Source organism: Peromyscus eremicus, chromosome 12 (genome assembly GCF_949786415.1).
Source record: "Peromyscus eremicus chromosome 12, PerEre_H2_v1, whole genome shotgun sequence".
Classification (NCBI taxonomy): domain Eukaryota; kingdom Metazoa; phylum Chordata; class Mammalia; order Rodentia; family Cricetidae; genus Peromyscus; species Peromyscus eremicus.
The window spans coordinates 38,163,030-38,178,227 of record NC_081428.1 but is presented as its reverse complement, the minus strand read 5'-3'; the positions used below and the strand labels follow the sequence as shown (position 1 = coordinate 38,178,227).

General features: G+C 40.9%; 2 protein-coding genes across 4 annotated transcripts in view; one reads left to right on the top strand and one right to left on the bottom strand.

The window, feature by feature from the left end:
* The window catches only part of Filip1l (filamin A interacting protein 1 like), a 44,583-nt gene extending 40,060 nt beyond the window's left edge, over nt 1-4,523 (top strand). For all 3 annotated transcript variants that reach the window (XM_059277571.1, XM_059277568.1, XM_059277570.1), the window contains one exon: nt 4,088-4,523. In XM_059277571.1, coding sequence (XP_059133554.1) covers nt 4,088-4,279 — 192 coding nt within the window. In that variant the 3' untranslated portion in view covers nt 4,280-4,523. The remainder of the gene's footprint in view (nt 1-4,087) is intronic.
* The window catches only part of Cmss1 (cms1 ribosomal small subunit homolog), a 322,789-nt gene extending 310,286 nt beyond the window's left edge, over nt 1-12,503 (bottom strand). The window contains exon 1 of the mRNA XM_059277572.1: nt 12,280-12,503. Within this exon, the coding sequence (XP_059133555.1) occupies nt 12,280-12,340 (61 nt within the window). The 5' untranslated portion in view covers nt 12,341-12,503. The remainder of the gene's footprint in view (nt 1-12,279) is intronic.
* Between the last annotated feature and the right edge of the window lie 2,695 nt (nt 12,504-15,198).

The following is a 15,198-nucleotide window of genomic DNA, read 5'->3' as shown; positions in this document are numbered from 1 at the left end:
ACAAAAACCTGTCATCTTGAAAACACACAGCCTTGACCAAGCATACCACAGCTGGGTTCCCAGGGGAGTCAGGAAGCTCTGAATTCATCTCCCACTTCTCAAGGACAAGTCAGAGCTGAAGTCTTTAGAAGTGTCCTCTGTATCTATCACTAAGGGCATGAGTAAGTGCCATTTGCAGTTCTGGAACCAAGCCCAATACTGAAGGAACACTGCCTTCTCATACAGTATGTTGCCAATACATCACCAAAAAGTTCAAAGCACTTAAGCACTAATTTCCTTGTGAAAAAAGGAAACATTCCGACTCCAGCTGTCTACGCAGGACGTGCTAGCTCCCTCATCGTCTGATAATCCGACACGTCTTCTGAGGCTTGTTTTCTGTGATGACAGAAAATAACACACCATTCATAAGGGAACTGGCTAGAGATGTAGACTGAACAAAACTCAGACATCACATGCACCTGCACTTCTTTTGGTCACCATCTAAGTGAATTGTGGCAAACACGGAGTCCTAGAGATTGCTGGGTTTCTTTTTAAGAAGCTGCAGACAAAATAAGCTAATACTCTGAGAATGTAATGAATTTACCTCGCAAATACACTTCTTTTCTTTCTATTGCTTCCTAGACAGAGCTTTTGTTCAGTGAACCCACACATCCTTCAGACTTGTTATCTGTCCCAAATAGCACCCTTCATGCTGAGTTAAATATCAAATAAATTAAAAAAATCTTTTTCTCTTATGAATGAACTTTCCAACTTGCTTAACCCCCTCCCGGACATCTGCTTTCTGATGAAACCCAGGAGCTTTTGAGTAGAACAGTCACTGTGTGGTCTTAAAAGAGTCACAGTGTACAAATCTCTCTTGCAATATGCACTCGAAATTTGGAAAGAAACTTTCTTGGAGCTATTTGACATAACATTCTATAAAAATGATCCAAGGGATGACACATTTTACAGCTCCATACTTTGTTTACAGAAACAAGTCCAAGTATGAAATTCATACCAGAAAAAAAAAATCCCAAACAGCATCATTCCATTATGCTCTCCCCCAGCACACAATTCAGGGATTGTCCTAATAACTAGTCTTTGCTGCCATCTAGAGGTAAAAACTGTGTGGTGAAATCAGCAAATAAAGCCTAACCTGTGAACTTCTTCTAACCTGCAAGTTATCACCACCCCAAGCCAATCTTCTTCACCAACACTTATCAGTATTGCCTATAAGCTCCACCACTACAGTGTTTGATGTTAGGTAGGTATTCAGACAGAGACCTGTGGTGCTCATGAAAAACATACCTGCCCTGACCCGACTCCCAGACAATTCTTTAGCTCTGCCATAACATCTGGGTGTGCCATTTACTTGAATCAGATTTCAACTGCAGCTTTTGTTGTTCATGGTTAGATGAAGTAGGTGATAATCACAGAAATGTCCTCATCACTGAGAATTTTCCTTTTTCATCTCTTAATAGTTTACTATATCATCTTTTAATTGTATGATTTTAGAAAATGTTGGGACTAACAAAGAGCACCTATAATATCACTAACCTGAGCAGACCACTAATATGGATGCATTTTCATCTACAGGTTAAGCATCCCTAATCTGAAATTGAACATGCTATAAACCTAACTTTTTTAGTGCCACTACAATGTCTTAAGTGGACAGTTCCACACAGGACCTCACATGACATGTAGTGGCTAATACACAGTTACACTAAAAATAGTGTAGAAAATTATATTCATTCTATTCGTGTAATGTACACAGGAAACATAAATGACTTCTGTGTTTAGATGTGGATCACACTGTGGATATGCAAATAAGTTCCCAAAATTAAGACAGTCCAACTACTCGTGACTCCCAGTGTTTCACAAGGGACTGTGAATCTGCAGTTCTTTCTCTTCACATGTAAGTGTTTAAAGTGTGCATGAGCTAAATCCAGTTTCTTAACATTGCTGTGGAAGCAGTTCCCTGTAACTTCAATGACTTGTAACGACAGCATAGTGTTTTTATGTAATCATACACTAATTCATTTACCACACCCCCACTATTAAGAATTGTTTTCTATGTCCACTTTTTTCATTTTAATTAATGCTAAAATAACTATCTTTATCTTCCTTTGATTACTTCCTAGAAAAGGTGTCTAACGAAAAAAGTGACTAAGTCACAGGGGATGAGTTTTATGGTACTTGATATACAGTGCCAAGTTGCTCTCTACATCATTTGGACACTGATTATTATTATTATTAGTATTCTTAAAAACAAACAACAAAAACATGAAGAATGTAGATGCATATGTTAGTGTTACAGGAAACCATGAAGCCAAGATGACAGGTAGGACACACGAGAATGGAATGGGACTATCACCTCACCTGGTATGTTTAGGATTAATAACAAAAAGATACTAAGAATATTAACCTACGTACAGAAAACCTGACTACATGTACCAAAAAACAAGTGTATTTCCAACATTGTTTATCCTTACTGAAGGAAGCCAAATCTATGCAACATTTCTATTTGAAAACTCTATTTATGGCGCTATGTGTTTAAGTGACTGTGACTACTAAATTTAATTCTAACTCATTCTGATATACTTTTTAAATCAAATATTCAATGATTTAGGAGTTAAAAAGCTCAATAATATCAGACTATATTTGGGATAATGAAATAAATGAAAAACATATATACTATATTTTAAGGTAAATAGAAATGTAAATACACAAAGGAACTTCAATGTTCTGAATCAGCATAATAAAAATGTTAAAGGATGAAGAATAATTAGAAGATGGTCTCATAAAAAGTGTTAAAAATCTACAACAAAGGAATACAAAAAACTTTTAAGATATTTGACAATATTTACATTTATGCACTCAAAACAAGAAAAGAATGGTGTACCCTGGGTGGAAAAGAATAATCAACTCTGGCAGAAAGACTGTTACAAGTTCAAAGCATGCCTGGGGCACACGGTGAGTTCCACACCAGCCTAGAAGTGAGATCTCGTTTCACACCACCACCACCACCACCACCACCACCACCAAACAACAAAAACTAAACAAACAACAACAATAAGGAAGAATAATCAACTGGACTATAACAAATGTACGGTTAGTTGAAAACTTCCCATCTATATGCCAGCAACTATTCTCTTTTATTGTTTTTTAATTATTTTAATTTTTTGCTTTTTGAGACAAGGTTTCTCTGTCCTGGATCTTGCTTTGGAGACCAGGCTGGCCTCTAACTCACAGAGATCCACTTGCCTTTGCTGGGATTAAAGGCGTGCACCACCACTGCCTGGACTGCCAACAAATACTCTTAAATATTCTCATTTTTTTTCACTCTTCTCATTCTTTAAGGAAGCATTTTCTCCCTTAAAGATTAAAATATAATAGTTCTTAGCAATCTATTTAACTCTCTGATAACCTACTCCTTCACCTAGACCACTCACTCAGGCTATGTGACTCCTCTTACATTGCCCCTCATAGTAACCGATAAGCAGATAGTAGACAACTCTGCCTCTGCAATGTATCCCATCTCCCACCTCAATCCACTCTTTTCTCATACGTGTTCCTATGATGAATGGGTAGTCTCCCCTATGTGGCAGCCTCTCATACGCAATCTAATTGAAGCACTCCATTTCTCAACTGTGTTTGATGTTTTCCTGAACCAAGAACATTAACAACAACATTCTCTCATCTTAAAATCAACAGCAGCATCCTTGAGGTCCAGTCAAATGCTACTTTCCCCATGAAGCTCTTAGATGCAGCAAAACTTAAATCTTTCTCTGGAAATCTCATAGCTCTCTGACAATAATTGGGGACACTGCTCTTGTTTATTTCCACAACACGGATTAGCAAGAAGAATTGGGCTTCCTCTGTGGTTACCACTATCTATCATTAAAGCACATATACAAAAGGAGTTTGCAGAATGTTTTCCTGAAATATTTTCCTCTCAAACTAACTTCAACCTGATAGATTCCCAGAACCTACTGCTTTCAAAGTCAAACCCTCTGAACTAACTACATGCCTTTAAAAATGACCATTTTCTTCCATTGTATAATAACTACCTTTTGTCTTTGTTGTTGTTGCTGTTGTTTGATTCAAGATCAAAGGAGTATGCAAGCAGAGAATTCCAACAAGGATCCCTAAACCCAAATCTACAGGCATCAGTAGACTTTCCAGCAAAACAGCCCTGGGACCTGTGGATAAGCCTAGTCACCAAAATGGCTGTGAAAAATTACACATCATAAGAACTGTTACCTCTAACACATTCCTCCACATAGAAGGGAAAAGGTAAGTCACACCTATGTACTGAAGATTCATCTCCAGAAATATCCGAGAAGCTACAATCACGGAAGGCCAGAGAAGAATGGCCACCTCTCCAGGAAACGGTGAAGCAGCATGCTGTCCTATGGCTCACAGGTTGATGGACCTGGTGAAGAGCATGCCCAAAGAAGCAGTGCATGTACACTTTCCAACTCTCTCTAGAGTATACATACACACTCTCTAGTTCACAACTGCACACCACTCAATTCTTCATGGCATTTGTAACCTGACTCAAAGCTGGACTGCAGCATCAGCTCAGGACAAGACTCGATCCACTACTATAGCTCAAGAGCCTTTTGTAAACAAAGAAGCAATCTTTCATTCTACAGAACTTTATCGCATAATCACATGGGATAAGAAAATGGACTAGCAAGAATTCCTGACTTACTCGTGAAAGTAGGATGATTTCCACCAAATGACATAGTTTTAATTAACTAAACTTTAAGGTCTAAAAACCATCATCTTTATGACTATGAGAAAGAAAAGTAGTAATTCTTAGCTATAAGGAGAGAGAAACAACAAAATTAGTAATAGCTGATTACATCCTCAGTGTGGCCAACCAACAATCACTGATGTGTACATACTTGACTACTAGCATTCAGCCTCCTCTACTATTTTTATAGCAGATTTCCTCTCCTAAAGATTAAGTTATAGAATATTGCTTTGCATGTAAGATTAAAAAGTCTTCAGATTAGCATTGTGGCTTTCTATATTAATCAGAGCATATGAGAATCAATGGTCACTACTACAGAAATCTTAGAGGGAAATGTAAATCACTGTTCTGGTTCTTAAAAAAAAAAGAGCAATAATTTATCATTTCATAGGGCATCTTTATTCACATCCCTTCCCTCAATGTTACACAAAAAGATTAGCAGATTCAACAAACACTTTGGCCCAGGAGACCAGGATGACATTTACAGAATACTGCATTCAGTCATCTACAGGCTGCACACAGTACCCTGGCAGTAGTAACATGCAGTCACTGTTCTATCTCATTCAAGCTTGTGTCACTGAATCAAGAGAAAGGAGTGATTATAATTCAGTGTGGACACTGGCGCAATGACATTTTTAAGATGAGGCATTTTAGACTAAACAGATTTTACAACTTCACAAAGCCCCAGGGGTTGGGGGTATCAATGATTTCTATGACCCATCACCGAACACTAGAGGCATGGGCCTGGAGGAAATCTTCCTGGCTGAGGACTACACTTCAGCTAGCTTTCTACAATGAGCCTCAAAGCAGAAGCAAAGAACTTCCATTCCCCACACTCACATGGCTAATCTATTTCAATGGATACACTGATGCCACAATATAACACCCCAGGGGGCCATTTAATGAAGAGAGGAATGGGGGAAAGAGAGGGAGGGACAGGAAGAGGAAGCAGAGGAGGAAGAGGAGGAAGGTGGGCAGCACTAAGTTATGCTAGTTAAAGAGGAATGGTGTAGAGCACCAGGCAAGTAGCAGCGGAAGACTGTGGGGAGGACAAGTTATGAGACTGAAACAAAAGCCAAAGTTAAAGGAAAGCCATAAGTGAATAGAAAAGACTATGAATAAAGGGGAGGGAGCTCTGACGCCAAAAGCAAGACACATCCACAGGGTGCACAGCAGCATGCCTGAGATAAAGCAGGTATTTAAAACATCTTAAGTAAATTCAGGATAAGGAATAAGCTAGAGAGGCCATTCAATCAAGACATGGGTAGTGAAGTATGGTAGGATGGGAAAATCAGTTATGCCTGGGTACCATTTATTATGCTAATGGAGAGATAAACTACTGGAATCCTTACAGTGAAAACCAAATAGATCAAAAGGAAGCATAAAACAAGCTGGGCACATGCCTATAATCTTACCAAGCTGGAGCAGAAGCAGGAGGCAAAAGAAAAAGGATCATGAGTGTGAGGCTAGTCTGAGCTGTTATATTGTCTCAAAAAAAAAAAAAAAAAAAAAAAAAAGTGCTGAGGCTACAGCTCTGGTAGAGAGAACACTTGCCTAGCATTCACAAGGCCACAGGTTCAATTCTCAGTAGAGCGCGCGCGCGCGCACACACACACACACACACACACACACACACACACACACACACGGGAGCAACTGTTAAGAGAGTACTGGTTGCTCTTTGGGAGGATTCCCAGCACCCACAAGGCAGTTCACAACCATCTGTAATTCCAGTCACAGGTCATCCGACACCCTCTTCTAGCCTCCATGGACACTGCACATATGGAGAACAAACATACTTGCAGGTAAAACACCCACACACGTAAGAATAAAATAAAATTGAATTTTTGATAGGAAAAATAACATATACTATTAATGGTTTCAGAAAAACAAAGTGCCTAGGAAAGTTTGATCTTGAAAAGGAACACAAAATATGTTGTATATTAAAGGTTTTAACCTTGTTTTCTCCCACACCGGTACTCTCTCAAGTATGTTTTATATCAAGATGGCATAAATTCATGAGCAAGGAAAGAAAGGAGAAGATATTGTTCAAAGTACTAAAAAGAAAAAATACAAAATAATTATGGACATTTCTATGATCACCAGCAGCAATTCATCTCCAAATGGTAATCAAGTTCTCTCATTAAGATAAAAGCATCACAAAATGTTCCATTTTAACCAAAGAATTACCAACTACAACACAGGCTTACTCCAAGCAATATCTGAGGCATAACAGGCAATGCAACTAAGAACTAAGTATGACTTGGATGTCAACAGCATGGTGTTTGACATATAAAGCAAGTGAAACAAAGAATCCTGCCACCCCAGCATAACCCCGCTACAGAAATGGGGCCATTATGAAGGGGGAAAATGAAAAGTAAATAAGAGAAGCTATCCTACATGAAGTGGGAGGGAGGTCCCTGGAAAGAATGTGTTTAACAGGAGTAGAAGGGAGTGAGAGACGTAAGGAGGGTGAAAAATGGACAAAATACACCATATACATATGTGAAATTGTCAGAATGTTTTTAAATTCCAAAAGGAAAATGTCCTACAATTCTAGAGTAACTGTGATTAAATTTTAAGAAATAGATAAAAGTCCAAGTGAAGGAAAATAATGAAACTTCTAAGAACTGATAGTTTTATGTTAAGAGTCCTACTTGTGCTTTGTTTATTCTGCTTCGGTGATCTCTGGTTTACTATTTGAACTTTTTGAAATCATGTTATCTAATTTTAATCAGAATGTAATTCATCTAGTATCTAACAGAACTGTGGACTGAATACTAGGGTAACTAATAAAAACCACTTTTCTCTAGGATATATTTCAAATTTCTTCCAGAGAAATATATAATCCCCTGAGTTTGGGATGTAAGCAGCATCTTCAAGCTGGGTAGGCCAAAATTCTATTATCTCACCTCATTTGACAGGAAGGCTAAGAATAATTGTGATAATGATAAATGTTGAAAAAAATCAAAACAAAACTATTTTATGATAAGAAAATTACATAAAACTCAAATTTCATTGTTTATAAAGTTTTATTAGAACAAGTTACACTCATTTGTTTACATATTTGTCTACTATTACACTAAAATACCAAAGTTGAGTAGTTTAAAAATGACTGGATCTGCAAAACTTGGTAGACTCCTGCTAAATAAATAAATACACACACACACAAAAAAAACAAACAAACAAACAAACAAACAAAAAACAAACTAGACTAGCAAGGAACCCAGGAACAGAACATTTAACCACACTACCATCATCTAATTTCTAAAAGCAACACTTGCAATCCTAGAATTCAATCCAGCATTCTATGAAAGCTAATGAAATGAGAAAACTACATTGCAAGATGTTCATGAAATGTTTAGAAAAATGTATATAACACTGAAGTATTCAATGACAAATCATTAGATCCAGAACAGGTCAAAAGCAGGGCAGAATGACACAAGCCTATAATATCAGCAACGGGCAAGCTGAAGCAAAAAAAGTCTAGCTCAAGGCAGTAGGATTTCTAATTCAAGGCCAACCTGGGCTAGATAGTGAAAACCTTTCTCAAAACAAAGCCAAAACCAATACAAAAACCTCTATGATTTTGTAGTACAGAACAATGTTATGCATTATTATTAATGAAATTAATAATATTAAGGAAATGAAAGGTCTTCCGAATTTATGAGGGGTATTTTTCAGGAAACGCGTGGATACTTAGCAAAATTAGCAAAATTATATCAGGGAATGTATGATCTGGAGAAAGATACGCACACCTGTACTTTCCAACTTTCCTAAGCTGTTGTCAAGAACCATTTGTTTTAACATTTGTAAGAATTGTGGGAATTCTAAAAGTCTCCTAGGTTGTTTGCAGGTTCATCTAGAAGTTTTCAATAGAAGTTTTCAAGTACAGAACATGACTGACAATGTAGCCTCTTTTTCTTTCCTCCCCCTTGTGTTTAAAAATCCATCCTGAATTTTGCCCTTAAACATTCTGTCATGTTATATGTATTAAACACACCAATACATATATCCAATAATGTAAACTGATGGTGTCCCCTCCAATTCTGTGTCAAAAATAGGGCTGACCTCAATAAATAATCATGAAAACACTGTGCTCTGAGTTGGTTCTCTGTGGGTACTGCCAACATCTACAGGAATATTCCAAGCCTGAATTGTATAGCACAGACAACGGTTCACAATATGCACAATGCCTATATACTAAATTATACCATAGCAGTCTAACTTTGGTGAGAAAAAAGGTAAATAACAAAACAAACAACAACCTTAGCTATTCATTTAGAGATCCTATGTTCCCCCACCAAGTCATTCCAGAGGAAACTTGCATCAATAAAGCAACACGATTTGAAGAATACTCACCATGCTCATCTCAGCAGTCACTAACAGAAAGAATCATTGCATTCACTTTAGGTCAGAAGCTGTCACCTGTATGAGTTACAGTCTCATTTACAAAGCAGGAGTCTATTTATTGTCCCCTTTACAACACAATTGATAACACTAAATCCAGGTGAGCATGATAGTGAGTACTTCTAATCCTAGCAGTCAGGAGGTCAAAGCAGGGAGATTTCAGATTTCAGGCCAGCAGACTGGGCTACATATTAAAATCTTGGCTTAAACAATAATAAAATACATTTAATAAAGGATAGTTAGACACTACCATAAGGCATAGGATTTTGGCAAGTCTTCCATGCAATAGAGCATCTTCAGAGGCATAAGCCTCCAGACAGGATATGGCTACAACATTAATTAGTTTACTACTAAAGACTAAATGAATGCCTTCTAGGAACAAAATCACTACTCCAAGCCTCAAGGAGAAAGCAAAGGATGAGGAAAAGCTACCATGGAGCTAACATCCAGTGCCAGCAGACAGTGATTTACCAAGACAAGCGACAGACATTGCTAGAGGACCTGCCCATCAGAAGAGCAGCCACGGCACGTTCCAGGCTAACCAGGAGCCGCTTCACACGAAGGTCTGAACCAAGTTCCTATGTTAAGAGCTCGTCACTAAAATCAGAAGGACAGCACGGAACAACTATTACAAGATCCTGAGACGAAAGGAATGGAGCCTATGGAGCGATAAAGGAAGGCCAGTGTTGTTGAGCCGCTGTCAACAGTGGGGACTAGCAGGTCTGGAAAATAACTAGCCACAGTAATGAGATTTACTGTGTGCAGAGAGCGCTTGTGGAGATCTAACCCAGTTTCTGATCTGACTTCTCTGGCAGCTGAGGGACAAAAACTGATGCTGGAACCTCTATTTTGAACTTACTACAGTGGTTAATACAAATTAGAACAACAGTTTATACGTCAATGGGGGGAAATGCAGAGAAAGACCCGGGGTAACTTCGGGCAGGAGACACAACAGGACCTGGAGATGTGAGAAGTTAAGGGAACAAATACATCAATATCCTATCAAGCTTCTGTGAAATTGATGGGTTGTGGGAACTGAAATATGGAAGTGTGGAGACAAAGCAGAATTACACCACTTACACTTGATTTTGATATTAAACAACAAATTCTTCAGAAGTCATCCAGCTGTTTGAGCTTTGAGCACAAATCACATATGAGAACTACATCTCAATTACAGACAAAAAGATGTTTCTCAAAGCATAACGGCAAAACTGCTTATTTTTATCTCTGAATAAAATCAGACGGCCAGTCAACAGTTTGATAATGTGTATAATGCATATAAATTATGTACCTTTTAAAATCAATAATGATTTGTTTGCTTAGAGATGAGATCCTACCTTTGATCATAAGAATAACCATCAAAAGAAACATAGGTGCACAGACTGACTTCAGCTCATCTGAATATGAATGGGAGCTACCTCACTCAACAAGAGAAGCCCAAGCTAAGCAAGCATCTCAGTGCTCCTGCTTCCTTGTGTATAAAAATAAGAAAACAGTAACTACTTCTTAGTAGACTTGAAAATATGCTAGCATTCATAAAGTGACCATACCAATCACATGACATTAAAGGTAGGCTGAGGCAGGAGAATTAAGAGTTTAAGGTTAGCTGGGCAGTGGTGGCGCACGCCTTTAATCCCAGCACTCGGGAGGCAGAGCCAGGCAGATCTCTGTGAGTTCAAGGCCAGCCTGGGCTACAGAGTGAGTTTCAGGAAAGGCACAAAGCTACACAGAGAAACCCTGTCTTAAGAGTTTAAGGTTAGCCTGGGCTACAGAAGGAAAGCTCCATCTCAAAAAAGAAAGGAAGGAAGGAAAGAAAGTAAAAGGATTTAGCACACAGTAAAAGCTCAACAAATGAAAAGTGGCATGACTACCCCCTGACTCCTGATATTTCTGAACACCTCCGTTTTCTTGTTACATGTATGGTTAGAGGTGGCATCAAGACTCAAAATGAGCTACTGAATCACAGGAAGAACACTCCTGAAAAGGTGTGGAGAGCTGTAGATTACTGAGAACAAGCCATTTTTACTCATCTTTGCTTTACGCTTAGTTTCTCGGTACTGTAGTTTGGTGCTGGCTCTCCTATATCTCTAGTCCAGTCTCACACCTGGGATTCAGACTCCCATATGCCACTGGACTGACACTCTACTTGACTTTTTCCCTCAAATCACAAAATCCATGCTGTGATTTTTCAGTTTCACACTGAGAAATCTCCTAAACCTGTCAACTCCATCAGTGTCTATCATGTGATGGTTCTGAGGTCAAAATAAACAGAAATCTAACTTTGAGCTTACCCTCAAAACTACAGAGAGGCAGACCTTGGAACTTTGGAGGGTGACTTGAGACGTAACAAGAACAGTAGTCACTACATGTTCAGTCTTATGGGACTTGAAATGCTCAAGGCCACTTCGGGGGAGTTACTTAAATGCTCTGGGAAACAGTTTTGTTTCTGACACCAACCAGGTAACTGAACTTGCCAATGAACATCTTTAGGTCACATTCCTTATCTGTAAAACAGCAGACTTCTAAAAGATGACCTTTATTGAAGACCCTTGTTGCCTCAAACTACATGTTATAAAGAACACATTATATTAATACTTTGGGCATATACTGCGCGCCAAGCATTGTACCAGGCTGTACAACTTTAAACCACCTCCATTTCACCTTCATAACAATCTCTGAACAGATATTAGCATAACTTCTTTTTACAGATGATGAGAAGGAGAATGTGTCAGCGACAGCAGAGCCTGGGATTTGAATTCCACCAGTCTGAACCTAGCTCAGGAACTACCGGTGACCATATGCCAAACGGCTTCTTTGCACAAAAAAAAAAAAAAAAAAAAACCAAACAAAAACGGTTCAACGTCGTTTCAAGGGCAAAGTTAAGTAAAAGAGAAAGAGAATGAGAGCCTGGGAAGGGACCCCCCCTCCCTCCACACCGGCAGACCACGAGGGTGCGTGTCACTCTCGCTTCACCTGTGACGACAGGCTCTCCCACCCGTGTCCCCCGCGGCGCCTGGCGCCCCAAGTCCGGGCGGACCCCCGCGAGGGCCCCACGCGGGCAGGGGGGGCTGAGGAGGCGAGGGGGGCCCTGGGGAGGAGGCGGCGTGGGAGGCGGGCCGAGCGGGTACCTGGGCTGCTGGCGGCGGCCGGCTGGTTCTCCCACCACTCGTCTCCCAGATCGTCCGCCATCTCCGTGGGACCCGACGCGAGCTGCTGACCCGCAGCGGGGGAAACGGGCCGCCGGCGGCTGTGCTCTCTGTCGCTGCCTCACGGCCGGCGACGGCGACCCCAGCACGCGGAGACCCACAACCAGGGAACGCGCCCGTCGCCCGCGCCCGGTGGAGATGACGTCACGCACACCACGCCCTCCCGCGGCCGCGGGAGCCGGTGTCGCCGTTTCCACACGGGTTCGGGGCGCCCGCTCCACGTCGAACCGGAAACACAAAGTAAAGGCCCCCCCAAGTGATAGAAACGAGCCAAGGCACAGAACCAAAAGCTTTATCATCCGCCGGGATCGTTTTTTTTTTTTTTTTTTTTTTTTAAAATATCTTTAAGGGTTTTGGTTTGGATTGCGGCGGCGAAGTCTGTGTCGAAAGTGCAAGGACTGATGCTAAGACGACTTTTCTCTGCTCAATTTCAGCCGCGGGAGAAGACCTGAGCACGTGGGTGTGTTTTCATTAGGTTGTCAGTGCTCTGTCGTTCCTGCGCTTGTACCGTTTGCCCTGAGAGAGAGACCTGAGAGTTTGTGGCGATGGAAGTCAGGGATTCGTTGTACACGTGGATGCTACACTTTTGGTACAACTTAAATAAAGAGAAGGTAATTGGTCAGGAGGGGTGCGAATGCCCCAGCGCCTTGAAGTATTTATACTACTTCTCTATTTAAAATACTCCATCGGGTTTTGATATACTCTTTCAAGGACTGGGAGTATTTGTGTCTGAATACTATGGCTCTTGGAACAAGAACAGAACTTGGAGCTGGGCGTGGTAATCCCAGCACTCTGAAGGCAGAGGCCAGCAGATCTCTTGAGTTCAAGGCCAGCCTGGTCTACATAGTAAATTCCTGGACTGCCAGGGTTGTGTAGAGAAACCTATCTCTGAGAGAGGGAGGGAGGGAGCTAGAGAGAGAAAGAGAGACAGAGACACAGGGACAGAGAGAGACAGAGAAAGGAGAGAAGGAGGGAGGGAGGGAGAGAGAGAGAACTTGGCATAGAGTAGACTCTCAGACTGTTGACATTCGAACTATATGCAATATTCCTTTACTTTCTGCCTAACAGGTATCAGAGATCAGGAAAGCCACAGGCCAAATGCAGCCATGGGGTTGTTTGTATCGGTGGTCATAAGTGATTTTTTTTTTTTTTTTTTTTTTTTTTTTTTTTTTTTTGGTTTTTTAGAGACAGGGTTTCTCTGTGTAGCTTTGCGCCTTTCCTGGAACTCTCTTTGGAGACCAGGCTGGCCTTGAACTCACAGAGATCCGCCTGCCTCTGCCTCCCGAGTGCTGGGATTAAAGGCATGCGCCACCACCGCCCGGCTTCATAAGTGATTTTTTATAGTAGAAAGCATTGGAAGAAATAAAGCAAACTAACCAGAAAGTGTGGCTTTGGTATGGTAAATCTACACATCCATACTTCATGCATTTACTGTCTCTCCCTTTACAGGAAAAAATTACAGACTATATTGAGTAATCAGTCTAAATTGTTATCTTCCTTTAACTGTTTTGTTATCAGTAAACTGATAACCGGGTTTATAAATTAGCCTGTCCTAAAACCCGAGATCCAGTACCTGATCACCTCATCAACCCAGGGAAGCTAAGGCGGAAACAACTAGGGGGGCTTTACCTGATCCCTCTTTCTGTAGAGCATTTGAGCAAGTATCCTTAGAGTTTAGGTATGAAACAGTCACTTCCCAGTGGTTTGAACTGGCAGCCTTCACAGAAGAAAAGACAATTAAACTTTTGTTGTCATTCAGGCATTTACACCGGCCTGCCCTCGGGGACCTAGCAGGACACTTCTTCAGCAGCTGCCAAGATGTGACACTGTGACTACTGTAGCCACTGAGTAGAGCACTCTCCCTGTGCACATTCGCTATATCCCATTATGAAAAGCAAGCCCTTCTCGTTCCTCTCTCTCTTCCTTCTGCTTTAGCTTAGAGGTCAACTCTGCACCCCTCCCCCGATAAACCTCTGAGCTCTGCTGCATGGAGTGGCTTTGTGATGCCCCTTGGCTCCAACCTGCCAAGGTTGCCTTCAGCAGTTAAACTATTACAACTTTAGCTTGTCAGTGTGTATCAGTAGGCCAATGTGGGTATGATTAAAGAAAAAAAAAATCAGTTCCTTGGTGGAAAAATTGGGGTGTTTTTTGGATAAGCTGCTGTTTAACCTTAACTGGACAAAGAAAATAAATTAGATGACCCCGGAGAACTCTCCCAGTTCCGGCCTACATTTTCAGTGTCATACAAAGAAGTCGGAACATTACTATTTCAGTTGAAGGACGTGATAGAATTATTGTTTGGGGGAAGCTGTGTTGATAACAGATTTGAGCAGAGCTTCCTGTGTGGGGTGGGTATGTCAGTGATTCCCTTAGTCTTCGGAACCAGCAGAGCCTCTTGGCCAGTTGCCACAGGTTGAAATAGTCTCTCCTCAGTCTTCGTTTTATTGTTGTACGAATGTCAGGATTTCCTGTAGATGCCACAGTGTGAAGAGATTGGTGCCTATGATTGTGAAAGAGAATACCGTGAGACTGTTGGAAAATGGCATACTGTGCTGGTTAGTTTTATGTCAACTTGACACAAGCTATAGTCATCGGATAGGAAGGAACCTTGATTGAGAAAAACGCCTCTGTATGATTGGGCTGTAGACAAGCCTTTAGAGCATTTTCTTAGTTGGTGATTGATGGGGGAGGGCCCAGCTCATTGTGGGTGGTGCCATCCCTGATGTGGTCATCCTGGGTTCTGCAAGAAAGCAGGCTGAGCAAGCCATGAGGAGTAAGCCAGTAAGCAGCACCTCTCCGTGGCTTCTGCATCAACTCCTGCCTCCGGGTTCCTGCCCTGTT